The sequence below is a fragment of the Anolis carolinensis genome, chromosome 2 (assembly GCF_035594765.1).
Source record: "Anolis carolinensis isolate JA03-04 chromosome 2, rAnoCar3.1.pri, whole genome shotgun sequence".
Lineage (NCBI taxonomy): Eukaryota > Metazoa > Chordata > Lepidosauria > Squamata > Dactyloidae > Anolis > Anolis carolinensis.
The window spans coordinates 146,087,143-146,099,547 of NC_085842.1; the positions used below are offsets into that span (position 1 = coordinate 146,087,143).

Here is a 12,405-nt window from a genome sequence, read left to right on the forward strand (position 1 = left end):
TGTTTCCACAAGAAGCCAAATTTTTCAAAATCCAATTATCACAGGGACAGAAAGTGAGGTGAAATGTTCTCAACGGGGCACAGACAGCAAAGCAAATATATTTGGATGGAGTTATGCTTAAAAGTGTACCTGTTCTGACTTACAAATAAATTCAATGCAAGGACAAACCTATAGAACCTATCTTGTCCATAATTTGGGGACTGCCTGTATATGTATAATCTTAGTGCTGTTTAGAGTTTCAGCTGTATTGCATGGACCTAGGTGGTGTTTGTCTATATACAGCAATTGGGCTTGCCACTTTGAATCACCAGTTGTCATAGCTGCCTCAACTTAATCTCAGAGATCTCCTTTACTTGCAGATATGACTTAATGAGAGTATTTAGTGGCCTCCCCATCTTTTAAAACAAAAAGCTAGCTTGTAGATTACCATCACACAAACAAGTATGCTGCTTCCATTCCCTCTCCTCCTTTATTATAAGAATAGCAGACGCACACAATTCTACTTTAAATCAAAGTTCCCTATTAACACTTGAACACAAGGATATCTTAATTTAAACTATGCTATGTTCAAACAAGTAAGGCTTAAGCTGTGACTATGATTGTGGGCTGTTCATTAATCAAATCATGTAGCAAGAAACATTGGAAGCTGCATTTTTCAAGTAAAGTGAGGAGATGGGAGGAGGAATGTTTGTAATTTCAATTAATGACTCAGTGCAAACCAGCATTTTTATTAGAGATAGGCTCATGATTACAAGAAGAAAGGCCCACATAAACCTGTGTTCTAATACCTCTAGAGGGAAACATACATTCTTGCAAAACAGAAGGGGGATGCTGCCTCTTTTTCTCTCCCATCAGAAGATATGTGTATATGACCCAAAAAAGTAAGAGTCACTCATAATATTAACAATAGAGTGCCTGACCTTAACTTGGTTAAATATAACCCACTATCAGAAGTGCCTGAAGCATAAATCTGCATCACACAGGTATTTTCAAATGTAAGTAACACACTTCCCGATAATTTGCGGTAGTCTCCGTGCTTACAAACTGTAAAAATGGGAGAATCATTTTGGGAAAAATTTCAACCATTACACTGCGCTCTAGTAGCCTCATATGTACTTGGAAAATACTGAACTTTACCCTTCTAGGTGGGAAATAGGTTGGGTTAGGAATAGCTTTTGTAATTCACTTAAATGATTTCTGCAGCTCTGGAAACTAGGACTCGGAGCAATGGGTTCAAATTACAGGAAAGGAGATTCCACCTGACCATTAAGAAGAATTTCCTGACTGTAAGAGCTGTTCAGCAGTGGAACTCTCTGTTTCAGAGTGCAATGGCAGTTGAAGGCTTTTAAACAGAGGCTGGATGGTCATCTATCAGGGTGCTTTGATTGTGCTTTTCCTTCATGGCAGGGGGTTGTATTCTCTTCCAACTCTGATTCCATGATATCCCAAAGCATTCCTTATGCCAGCTATATATATTCCTGGCTGTTTTGAGATAGATACCATGATAACTTTATGATGGAAGACTGCAATCCTACATGTTTCTAAAATTAAATATAACTTATTTCTTAGTGAAATGTGTTAGCACTGCACATTGTAGTGGCAATGTGCAGTGTTCCAGGTATTTCTTGACCGCTTCTACCAGCATTCCTTACAATTGGCTATGCTGGCCAGGACTGCTATAATCCTATGATATCTGGAGGGCCAGCATTTCATCCACTTTTGTGCTAATCCATAGTGAGGTATAAACTGATTTATGTGACACACAAGGAAGAAGGAATGAACTGTACTGAACAGGAGTTTTGTGTATAATTCTAACTCCTCCTAGAATTACAGAGGAAATAAATTCCCTTCAGTGCTATTCTGGAGTTGTACCGCTGTTCCAATATCACAGTTTGAATCTGGCTGAAGAGAACAGATTATGCAGACAGACATTTTATTTTAACTTTTATTTTGAAGACTACGGGAGTCTTTTGCAGAGTTATATACATCTTGCAACACACCAGCTGTAGTATATACATCTTTCAGTTTCTTTTAAAAGAAGCTAGCCATCCTTGTCTCATCCCAGTTGTCAGTACAGCTTTGAGGCTCACAAAACTGGGCATTTAGGGATAGTGATTGCTTTATTTCAGTTTTTCCCTACTGGCGGTGAATGGTCCTTCTAACGCTTTGTCAAAACCATACCAAAAATAATCTTCTAGGATTCAGAACCAAACATTGGTGGAGGCCAGACAACTCCAAAGGTTACATTTAGGTGGAAAATGGACCAAGTTTCTGGAAAGCTCCTCCCGATCCCTCTTAAACTTGAGAAAGCAAATAACTACACTGGCAGAAAGATAAAAGGAGATATTGATCTCTATTAGACATACAACTGCTGCTCTCTTCTTCCTCATTTTGGGAGGAGGGGTTGGCGGAAATAGGGGAAGAGAAAAATAAAGTGCAACCAGAGACCTCACCACAGTGAGAAATAAAAGAAAATACTGGACCCTCCTCTTTGACTTGAATATGGTTTCCCAGTGTCAGGTTGACTCAAAATTGCCAACTGAAAGAAAGATCAAGCTGAGGGCCAGTCGTAGAAGGACAGAAGCAAAACACAGGCATGTGAGAGAAAACATGTCATTGAGAAAAACTTCATCTGGGCAGATAAATAGAACTTCTGTCAGCAAGTCTCTTTAGAGAGCCACCGGTGGGCTTAGGACTTCAGCGGCGCCTGCTCTGTCAGATTGCGCACATCCTCCAGGAACTGCTTGGGAGTCAAGACATGAGAGGAACCTATGTAGGAAAAAATAAACGTTGGCATGAGACACCACTGAAGTCCTTTACAGCCCATGTGTACTGTCTAGCCGTCAGCAGTCTCAAACAAAACTCTTGCAGCAGATCACCCTTGGCAAGAACCAAATGCCAATAAGACAAGTAAATCTTTATCAAGGACATACAGTTAGCAATGTTCTCAAGTCAATCTCAAGAATAGACAATATTCTCCTCCTACTCCTGTTCAAGAGCCTCAGGTTGCAATTGAAGGTGAGGGAGACTTAGGTGTCCAGAAAAGTTGATAGCACATGTTAGCACCAAAAAACATCACCTGAAGTAAGACAATTTTGCCACTAACAGACAGGTGACCATCCCTTTTAACAAATGTTATGTACTTTCAAATAATCCAGGGATATGGGAAGATTAAGTTCTCCAGGTGTTTTCAACTACAGCACTCATAATCCCTTGTGCTGTGTGTGTCTGATTTTTACTTATCAAGCTTGAGCAAACTTACCGATCAGCACTTCCCACTTCCCATCAGTGGCCTCTGTGACTTCATAGGCACAGCGCATCTCTGACATGGTAACTCCACCCAGCACATACAGGATGAGGCGAGGGCCTGTTCGGTACTCCGTTGCTGTCTTGGTCTTATGCCAATGACCAAAGCGGGCACTACTGGAGGAAAGGACATGGGATCAGCTGCAAGGAGACTGCTAAGGACAAGCATTCTAGAAAAGGGACAAGACTGGCTCCTGCAGAGTCTCGGGCCTTGGAAAAAGCAACAGTTGCTCAAGGCTGGAGTTCGGCAGGTAGGGTAAGGAGGGAAGGACACCTTAGAACATAACAAAAAAATAAGTTGAAAATATTAAAAGCAGGGAAATAGTAAAACACACACATTAAATTAACCTGGAAAAAAGAAAGCCTTCATACCTTTAGGTTACAGCTCTATTGCACTATGGACTTCTTTCATATCTGGGCATTGCACAGAAGATAAACTACCAGAACAGTTTGCCCTCTTTCATTTTGCTACTGCCCTCCAATCCTGGTGGGTACCCTCATATGTAGGGATTTTATCTATCTCTCTTGGTCTTCCATGCTCCTCCAAAAACCCTATCTGAGCACCATCATTCCTCCTTTCCTCAGGGCCCTGAGCAGTCAGCCCCAATGTATGTTCTGAAAAGGCTTACAAAGAGAAGCAAGCACCTTCACACAACAGGAACAAATTTTCTCCTGATTATTTCTCACTTAGTATGAGTGTAATTTCCAATCTTGGTTTCATGTTGCCTATACATTTGAAAATATTGCTGTTGTATAGATCCCTCTATTCTGAACATATCCCATCCTCACCACACATTGAGGAAAACTGCAGGAAACCCTGGATTGCATATGTGTCTGTGTTTGGGGGTAGTGGTGGTTGGGGAACATAAAATGGCAAGGAAGTTGGGGGCATATTATTTCCTTTACTCACCTCACAGCAGCTTGTGAAGAAGGACCCGGAGCGGGGCAAGACACATAGGGCCACATTTTCTTGTCTAGTTTGTCTTCAATGGCATCCTGTTGGAACATACGAACAAACACAAACAAAACTTTATTTATATACCGCTCTCTCTCCCAAGGGGACTCAGTGCGAATTACCCATGGTAAAGATTCAATACCAACATACAGCATACAACAGTCCAATGATAAAACAATAGCTTAAGCATAATAAAAATTTAAAACAAAGTGTTCTTTAAGTATAAAAACAGTTTCAGATTACTCTATTGGGTGATTTAACAACCAATGGGCTTAATTTCCGAATAGAACAAGATAGCTGTAAGGGTAAGGGCAACAAGAGAAGCCTTACCACCTGCCTTTCTTCTTATTCTGCTAGAAATAAACAAGCTGCTTGCTTCCTTTCAGAGTCCAACTGGACTCTAAAACACACACAGGCTAAAGAATAGGAAATAAAGAATTCTGCAATACTGGAGAAAGCACAACTGTGGATTCCACTTGAGTTATTCCCACAGTATGAAATGGCGGGCCTAAAATTAAAGAAAGGCACATGGGGGAAGATAACATAAAAGACATGCAGAGCTATCTTCAGGTGCTCCCAGTGGGATGGTTTTGTGCAGCTATTCCATTTTTCTTTCCTTTTGCAGAACTTTTGTGGTAAGAAAAATGATGGTCCAAACTTCAGGAAAACATAGGAATAGTACTACAGCTGGATGACAATGTTGTCTGGAAACCTCTCTACAATTCTGTGAACGTAGCAGAATACCCATAGTTAATTTAGTCTCTATTTCCAGACACAGGGACTTATTAAAAGTATTTCCTTTGCCAAAATCTCTCCTCTGGGATGGATGTGTAAGTGGAATCCCTCTGCCTGCAGCATTCCTCCAAAACACACTGCTGTATGAGCAGTGGCACGCAGCCTGGCTAAACAACAGAGATAGCCTACATAACAAAATAATGCTTCCTGATAAGGACTTTCGGATTAAGCATAGTCGACTTTTCACAGTGGGAGCTTAAAATGTTTTGTGCAGCCCATCTCACAAAGCTGCATGGAGTCGGTTGGGAATGGGATAGATGGCTGAATGGCTCTCCTGATTGGATTAACTGCGAAATAGAAGCTGGGTCAATGGCTTGTCCCAAAATCCTCAAGAGGGCAGTTCCAAGTTAAACGGTGGACAACAACACCCAAGCCATTACAAGCAGCCTGGCCCAGGGAACAGAATACAAACTAAACATCATTCCCCGCCCTAATCTTAGAAAAAAAGCCCCCAAAAAACAACTGCACCACAATGCAGTGGCCATAGCATAAATTCAACAATACCTAAAAGCATCAGATGTTAAAGCCTCCCACTCATTGAGAAAAAAGTACAAGATTCAATGACATTTTAGGCCAGCATTCAAAGGGCCAAGAAAGAAGATATTAGAAAGTATCTAGCATTCTGCAAATTCTTCTAAGGCAATGGTTCTCAACCTGTGGGTTGAGAACCCAACACCAGGTGTTTCGTCATACAACTCCCTGAAATCCCAGCCAGTTTACCAGCTGTTAGGATTTCTGGGAGTTGAAGGCCAAAACATCTGGGGACCCACAGATTAAGAACCACCCTCCTAAGTGGAGGGTCCATAGCTCAGTCTTGAGCCCACGGTTTCCATGCAGAAGGCTGTAGGTTCAAAGCCTGGCATCTCTGGCCACAGCTAGAGAAGAATGAAATAGAGAAGAAGACTGAAATTTTAGGAATGTACTGCTACTAAGTATAGTCAATGGTCTGGAGTTGTCAATGGTCTGACCTAGAATGATAAGAGTTGGAAGAGACCACATGGGCCCTCCAGTCCAACCCCTGGCCATGCAGGAAAAGCAAATCAAAGTACCCCCGACCGATGGCCATCCAACTTCTGTGTAAAAGCCTCCAAAGAAGAAGCCTCCACCGCACTTTGAGGCAGCGAGCTCCACTGTTGAACATACTTAATACATGGCAGCTTCTTACACTCTGTTAGAGGTGATCACATATCATCAAAGAGTCCAGATGATTTCAACATTCCAGAGCACTTTAATGGATCAGGGATATCAAGCTCAGTGTATCTGAACACCATAAAATACATAAGCAGAATGCTCTGGTGCACAGATCACTCCACTGCCATTTTAAAGGGACAGCATGGGATGCCACCCACAGAACTGGTGATCAGGAACACAGATTGTACTTATCTCTTTTTCAGGCTGCACTCTACACTTTTGGATGCATGTCACAGAATCCAATCAAGATCAAGAAATAACTTCCAAAGGTGAAAGACATCAATGCCCAGTTGTTTCTGTCAATTCCCAATCTCACTGTGGACAGCACTCCTCTTTGAACTAAGCCACTTAAAGCATACCCTTTCCCCTCCAGATCCCCTTCCCCTGAACCCTTTTCTATGTACCTCCATTACATCCTTAAGAATGGGGATCCATCGGGAGAGCTGGTAGGTGGGCTCCAGCCGCACTTTCCTTACAGGCTTCATGTGTCCACCAGCATCCTGTGAGTTAGCAAAAGGAGGAGGTGTGAGAGAGACAAGACTATAACCCTGGATGGACGTTGTGTTGTGGGAAGGGTAGGAGAAAGGTTGAAGGTTCGGGGATATCAAAAGTTTGCAATGAGATAGAGTAGCTTACCCAACTGGCTCCAGATGTTCTGACCAGAGATATAGCAAGAAGCAGGAAGAAAAGAAAAGAGTAAAAAATATGTGAGAGAAAAGGCTCCAGAAAGAGATAGAGGAAAAGAGATCCACTTCCAGAATGTAAGTACAGTAGAGTCTCACTTATCCAACGTTCTGGATTATCCAACGCAGTCTGCCTCCCGCTTGGATCTACAGCTGTTTCTCTAGGCAGCAAGGACTGAACTTTTCATGGATTTAATTTCCGACAATGTAGTTACTGTAAATTCATTTTAAGCAATCTTTATTTGTAGTCAATTTGTTAGTAGCCAATGTTTTTGTAGTCAATGTTTTCAATACATTGTGATGTATTGGTGTTTTGGTGTTTAATTTGTAAAATCATAACGTAATTTGACATTTAATAAGCTCTTCCTTAATCCCTCCTTATTATCCAACATTTTCGCTTATCCAATGTTCTGCCGGCCCGTTTATGTTGGATAAGTGAGACTCTACTGTATACTCAAATGTCACCCTCGCACACCTCACCAAAAATGGTTTGGGTCCTCAAACTGGGTAAATGGGTAGTTTGATGCACCCCTGGCACAAGCTACTTGCCCTGCACGTGGGGCAAGGCATGAACAGGGCATACCTCTGGCATGATGGTAGCACCCAGGCAGTTCATGTTGTAAAGGATGTCCTTCTCCGGCTGAATGTTAGCATGCTGGATGAGTTTGGTCAGGTTCTCTTCATTGATGCCTATATGGGGAGGAGAACACAGCTGGAAAACATCACTCATGAACTACATTCAATGTGGTGTTAAGTCTGTGAACTACCCACCCTAAATAACTGTTCATTTCAATCCATCCAGCTATACAAGGCATCACAGAAGTTGGCTAAAAAGAAGGAAAGATAGCCCCACAGGAATGGTAGGTTAAAAAAGACGAGTCTCATGAGTTCAAGACAAGCAAGACTTGTTTTTTCTCAGTTCAAGAGGGAGATCTGAACCAGGTTATAACTTTGGGGAAAAGCAGGTGGATGAAAGGAGGGTTGGGGGCCAGGGGTTGAGAAGACAGTGGGAAGGAATTCTTGGAGTGGACTTTCTCTACAGCTCCCAAACCTGATGAAGGAACAAGGAAGGACGTACCATTCTGGAGGAAGATGCAAAGCAGGATAATGCGAATCTTATCTAACGCCGTCACGCTGGCATCCAGGACAATTGGCACAATAGTCTTCATTGCATTTTTAACTTTCTCCCCTTCAACATCTGAACCTGTAGCTAGGTCCTAGGCAGTGTGGGGGAAAGAACCAGAAATTTTGGGTTTTTTTGGTTGTCCTCACTGGCCCATCTTCCAAGAAAAATGAATAGAAGAATCACCCACTGACTAGAGAGAGGCTCTTAACCCTTTTTGTGTCCCATGGACCCCTCTGCCAATCAGGTAAAATCACAGACCCCTTCTTATAATGTAGTGGCAGATAGGTACCCTTATATTTCAGTCAGAGGTCAAAGAAAATAAAGATAATTAGTTGATTTTTTTAAAATTCAAGCTTACGGACCCACTGAAATCTTTTCATATAACCTCCAAGTATAGCTAGCACTCACAGCCATTCCACTTTTCCTATTTCCCTGTGTACTTTCTGTGTCCTCACCTGCTCCACATTGCACAGCCTCTCCACTGTGCCCTTGAAGCTATTCATACAGTCCTCTGCAAGGTGCAGATGTGTAGAATACTGCAAGATGAAGATGGAGGTTAGGAAACAATTATTTACAAATCTGCGTTCTCAATGCTGCAAAATGGGCAAGAAGTCAATTCAGCGACAGGAGAGTTCACTGAAGGCACAAAGGTGCGGTTCAGGAGATATTTTGCAATAATGAATTAAATTTTGCTATTAGTTGAAGTTATGCAAATTGAGAATATTTGCTCCTGTGATTATTTTAGAGCACTCACCTTTTCCAGGGCAGTAATCCCAACCCTTGAAAACATAGTGAGCCTAGAAGAGTTCACCGTTTGGATTTCTGAAAAAATGTCATTGTCTTTTCTAGTCAAGTTAGAGCTCCCCCAAGGCCTACATAAAATGCGTACAATGTGTAGGCTATCAATTTTTAAACACAGGAACAATAACAACACAGGTGCCAGTCCTGACTCCTTGCACCCTTTACCTTGTGAAGTTCCTTCTGGTACTGAGGCATTTTCTTCAGGATCTGAGACAGGTCCTTAATGTTGGCCTAGGAAGGGAATGGAGACTTCATTATGTAGAAGAACTTCATTCAGAATGTAAAGTCATAAAAATCAGGAGCATCAGAAATCGTAACTGTTCGCCTATTCTTCTTATCTCAAACTCTAAGCCTCCCTACTCCTCATTCTAGGACCAGCTCTTCTTTCTTACTCATCACTCCCAATATGGCTCACTCTGATAGGTTCCACCAGTATCTCTGCTCCAACTACACAAGAGATGCTGCTCTAGGAAGGTCCAGAAGAGGCCAAGATAATATGACTGCTTAATCTGAGCAAGTCCGGTGGCATGGGACACTGACTGGGACCCCTATCTAAGCCTGAACTCTCGAGGTGCAACAGATTATGAAAGGATGAAGGTCTATCAAATAGGCTGAAAACTCTCACCTTGTCGGTAGTAAGTCTCTTGCTTTCACAGAAAGTACGCAGAAGCTCTGTCACTTTCCTGTGGAAGGAATTCACATTCAGACTATCCAGGCAAAAAAGAGGAACTATGGATCCATGTGGCAAGTAAAGCTAATTTGAGAAATGGGGCAAAGCTGCCAAAATGCCTCAGAATGAGTCACATGCAATGGTGGGAGACGTGTACTTATGTGTATGCATCTACAGACAAGGACAGGTTCTCACTTAGAAACATCAGCAATGTGCATGTGGCGGAGTTGCAGCCACAGGTCATCATCCTCATCCAAGAGTACCACTTTTTCTCTTGAGTCACTGATGCCTGTGGATTCATACCTGCAGGAGATGAGGGAAGGGATGTGAAGAAGCTTTGTTAGACAGGCAGGCCTGCCATTTCTGTGGGGAGGCAACCTCCGCCCCCGCCCCCCATGCCTTGGCACCCTTATATATGCATGCACCCTCACCGATAAGTGTCATTCTCAATGTTGAGCAGGTCATAGGCCATGGCTTGGAAAGTTAGCTCATGCAGAAGTGGGGACACAAGGTCATAGCTCCGGTCAACAATCAGAAGCTGTGAGCGAGATTTGTCAGGTCCCTGACAGCAGCAAAAGAAGAAAGGCAAGGAAAGGAGAAACATTAGCCAGTTCCTTAGTTTTGTAAACTCCATGCCTTGATTATGCCGCTACTTCCCCATGCAAAACAGTCATTAGGCATCTTGTGAGTGCAATCTACAGCATGCTGTCTGCAAACTAAAGAAACCCTTTGGAAACATCATATTGAGACTGAAATCCTCAACACATTGTTCTAGGGGTGAATCTCACAGATTTCTTGAGACTGAACTTCTTTGTTGATAGGCAAAGGGATGTACTGTAAACAATTCAGCACCAACACGATTGTAGGTGCAAAACAATGTAGGAAGGGCTGCATACTGGCATTTCTTGTGCTTTGCTTTGCCTACTCACCCCTAAGCAACTAGAGACAAGCAATCTCTCATTATCCAGGGCCAGCAATGCAATTACTCAAATGCACAAAATCCTTTCTCAATTGACAGTGCACAATCCTATTAACTGAGATGACTCAGTAACTCAAAAATGTAAGGCCATGCAAGCTGCAGAGGGAAAAAAGCTTTTTTGTGGTGGTACACAGACCAGTGAACAATCTCTGTGATGCCTTGGGTGTTTTAAAAGACCGGCTAAGCAACAGGATTAGATGGAACCAAGAAGAGGCACCTCAACATATCAAACTTATGCTGCTTTGATGGTGGTAATGGATACAACTGGAAGTGAGGGGGTTAGGAACAGGGAAGCATAAACAGCTGTTCCATTTGAAAAGTGATGACATGGCACGTAACACATGTTTCTTGCAGGCAAAAAGGGCATAACAATGTTATTTCTCAAAAAAGAATTTTGTTAGTTGTTATTTAAAAGATGTCAAGTAATGTTTTCTTACCACTTCTAATATGCTGGGGATCCATTTTGGAGGATTTTTAAAACTATTTTTGCATTAAAAACATATTTGTAATTAATTGCTAACACACCATTCTTTAAGTAAGTAAAGTGTTCACATTAGTGATTTAACAATAATAATAAAGATAGCTTTGAAATCATAGCATTAAGCCTCATTTGCCAGCAATTTCAAAGCTGGTTGGAATGAGAACAACAATAACACACTTCCTCAGTCATACAAGATTACAGTGCAATGTATCTTTCAGCCAACAGGTGGCACTGTCAACATGCATAAACGCACGCGCTATCCTATGAAAATAGGAGACCCCTTTTCACTTTTTGAGTGACACCAGGCACATTGTATAGACACAAAATAGGTCTGAGCAACATGGATGGAAAGTTGTCCTCAGTCTGTTGTCTGCCAGATGTTCTCATTTACAACTCCCAACAGCCTCAGAATGATGGGAAGTGTAGTTCAGTGTTTGATTGCTGATGGAACATGTAACAGTTATGTCATCACATCTGGTGAATATTCAGAGGAACATGTCAGCATTCAGATAAATGGAATAAGACAATTATCAAAGGTAGTTTTGGACAATACTTTTAAAACACCCTTTGAAAGGCTCTTCTTGAGCTGAGGCAACAGATGTGATCAAGCCTCTTGCCCAATTGTTACCATGTACATTTATCATTTATCTGGAAGGCAGTCATTTCTGCTCTGACCCAACTTGGGCAATACACAGAGGACTTTTTGACTTTGCTTGAAGGAAGTTCATGTCACACTCTTCTTCTGCATTCTGAGGGAGTTTCCCTATATATCTCATGCAGTCATCGCATTCATGCTCAGCTTGTGAAACATCTGCAGAAGGGGATTTCTGAGACAGCAGAGCTGTCTTGCAAAGTGCAGTATTCTCTCACTGGTCTAATGTACCAAAACCTGGCAAATTTCTGGGGATGCTCACCTCTCCCATAGTGGGGTTGTCTGCTTTGAAGGCATTCAGCTTTGCCAACACAGCATGAGCCAGCAGCACACAGTCTTCAGAGCCACTGTGACAAAGAAATATAAAACCATAGAATCATAGAACAATAGAGTTGAAAGAGACCTCATGGGCCATCCAGTCCAACCCTTGCCAAGAAGCAGGAAAGTCACATTTAAAGCACCCCCGACAGATGGCCATCCAGCCTCTGCTTAAAAGCCTCCAAAGAAGGGGCCACAACCACACTCTAGGGGAGAGAGTTCCACTGCCGAACAGCTCTCACAGTGAGGAAATTCTTCCTGATGTTTAGGTGGAATCTCCTTTCCTGCAGTTTGAAGCCATTGTTCCGCGTCCTAGTCTGCAGGGCAGCAGCAAACAAACTTGTTCTCTCCTCCCTATGACTTCCCCTCATTTATATATGTATACATGGCTATCAGGTCTCCACTCAGCCTTCACTTCTGCAGGCTAAACATGCCCAGTTCTTTCAGC

The 12,405-nt window shown here is 42.3% G+C and overlaps 1 protein-coding gene across 4 annotated transcripts in view; it reads right to left on the bottom strand.

Moving 5' to 3' along the window:
• Nucleotides 1-1,927: 1,927 nt before the first annotated feature.
• The window catches only part of stxbp2 (syntaxin binding protein 2), a 37,161-nt gene continuing 26,683 nt past the window's right edge, over nucleotides 1,928-12,405 (bottom strand). Inside the window, exons 8-19 of one of the 4 annotated variants that reach the window (XM_008104229.3) lie at nucleotides 11,902-11,986; nucleotides 9,959-10,089; nucleotides 9,723-9,830; nucleotides 9,483-9,540; nucleotides 9,023-9,088; nucleotides 8,512-8,592; nucleotides 8,009-8,147; nucleotides 7,514-7,620; nucleotides 6,652-6,747; nucleotides 4,217-4,302; nucleotides 3,263-3,420; nucleotides 1,928-2,769 (exon numbers count right to left, since the gene is read on the bottom strand). In XM_008104229.3, the coding sequence (XP_008102436.2) occupies nucleotides 2,690-2,769; nucleotides 3,263-3,420; nucleotides 4,217-4,302; nucleotides 6,652-6,747; nucleotides 7,514-7,620; nucleotides 8,009-8,147; nucleotides 8,512-8,592; nucleotides 9,023-9,088; nucleotides 9,483-9,540; nucleotides 9,723-9,830; nucleotides 9,959-10,089; nucleotides 11,902-11,986 (1,195 nt within the window). In that variant the 3' untranslated portion in view covers nucleotides 1,928-2,689. Of the gene's footprint in view, nucleotides 2,770-3,262; nucleotides 3,424-4,216; nucleotides 4,303-6,651; nucleotides 6,748-6,883; nucleotides 6,903-7,513; nucleotides 7,621-8,008; nucleotides 8,148-8,511; nucleotides 8,593-9,022; nucleotides 9,089-9,482; nucleotides 9,541-9,722; nucleotides 9,831-9,958; nucleotides 10,090-11,901; nucleotides 11,987-12,405 lie in introns of those variants that run through there. The other 3 variants (XM_008104231.3, XR_010002950.1, XR_010002949.1) reach the window with 3 other exon arrangements.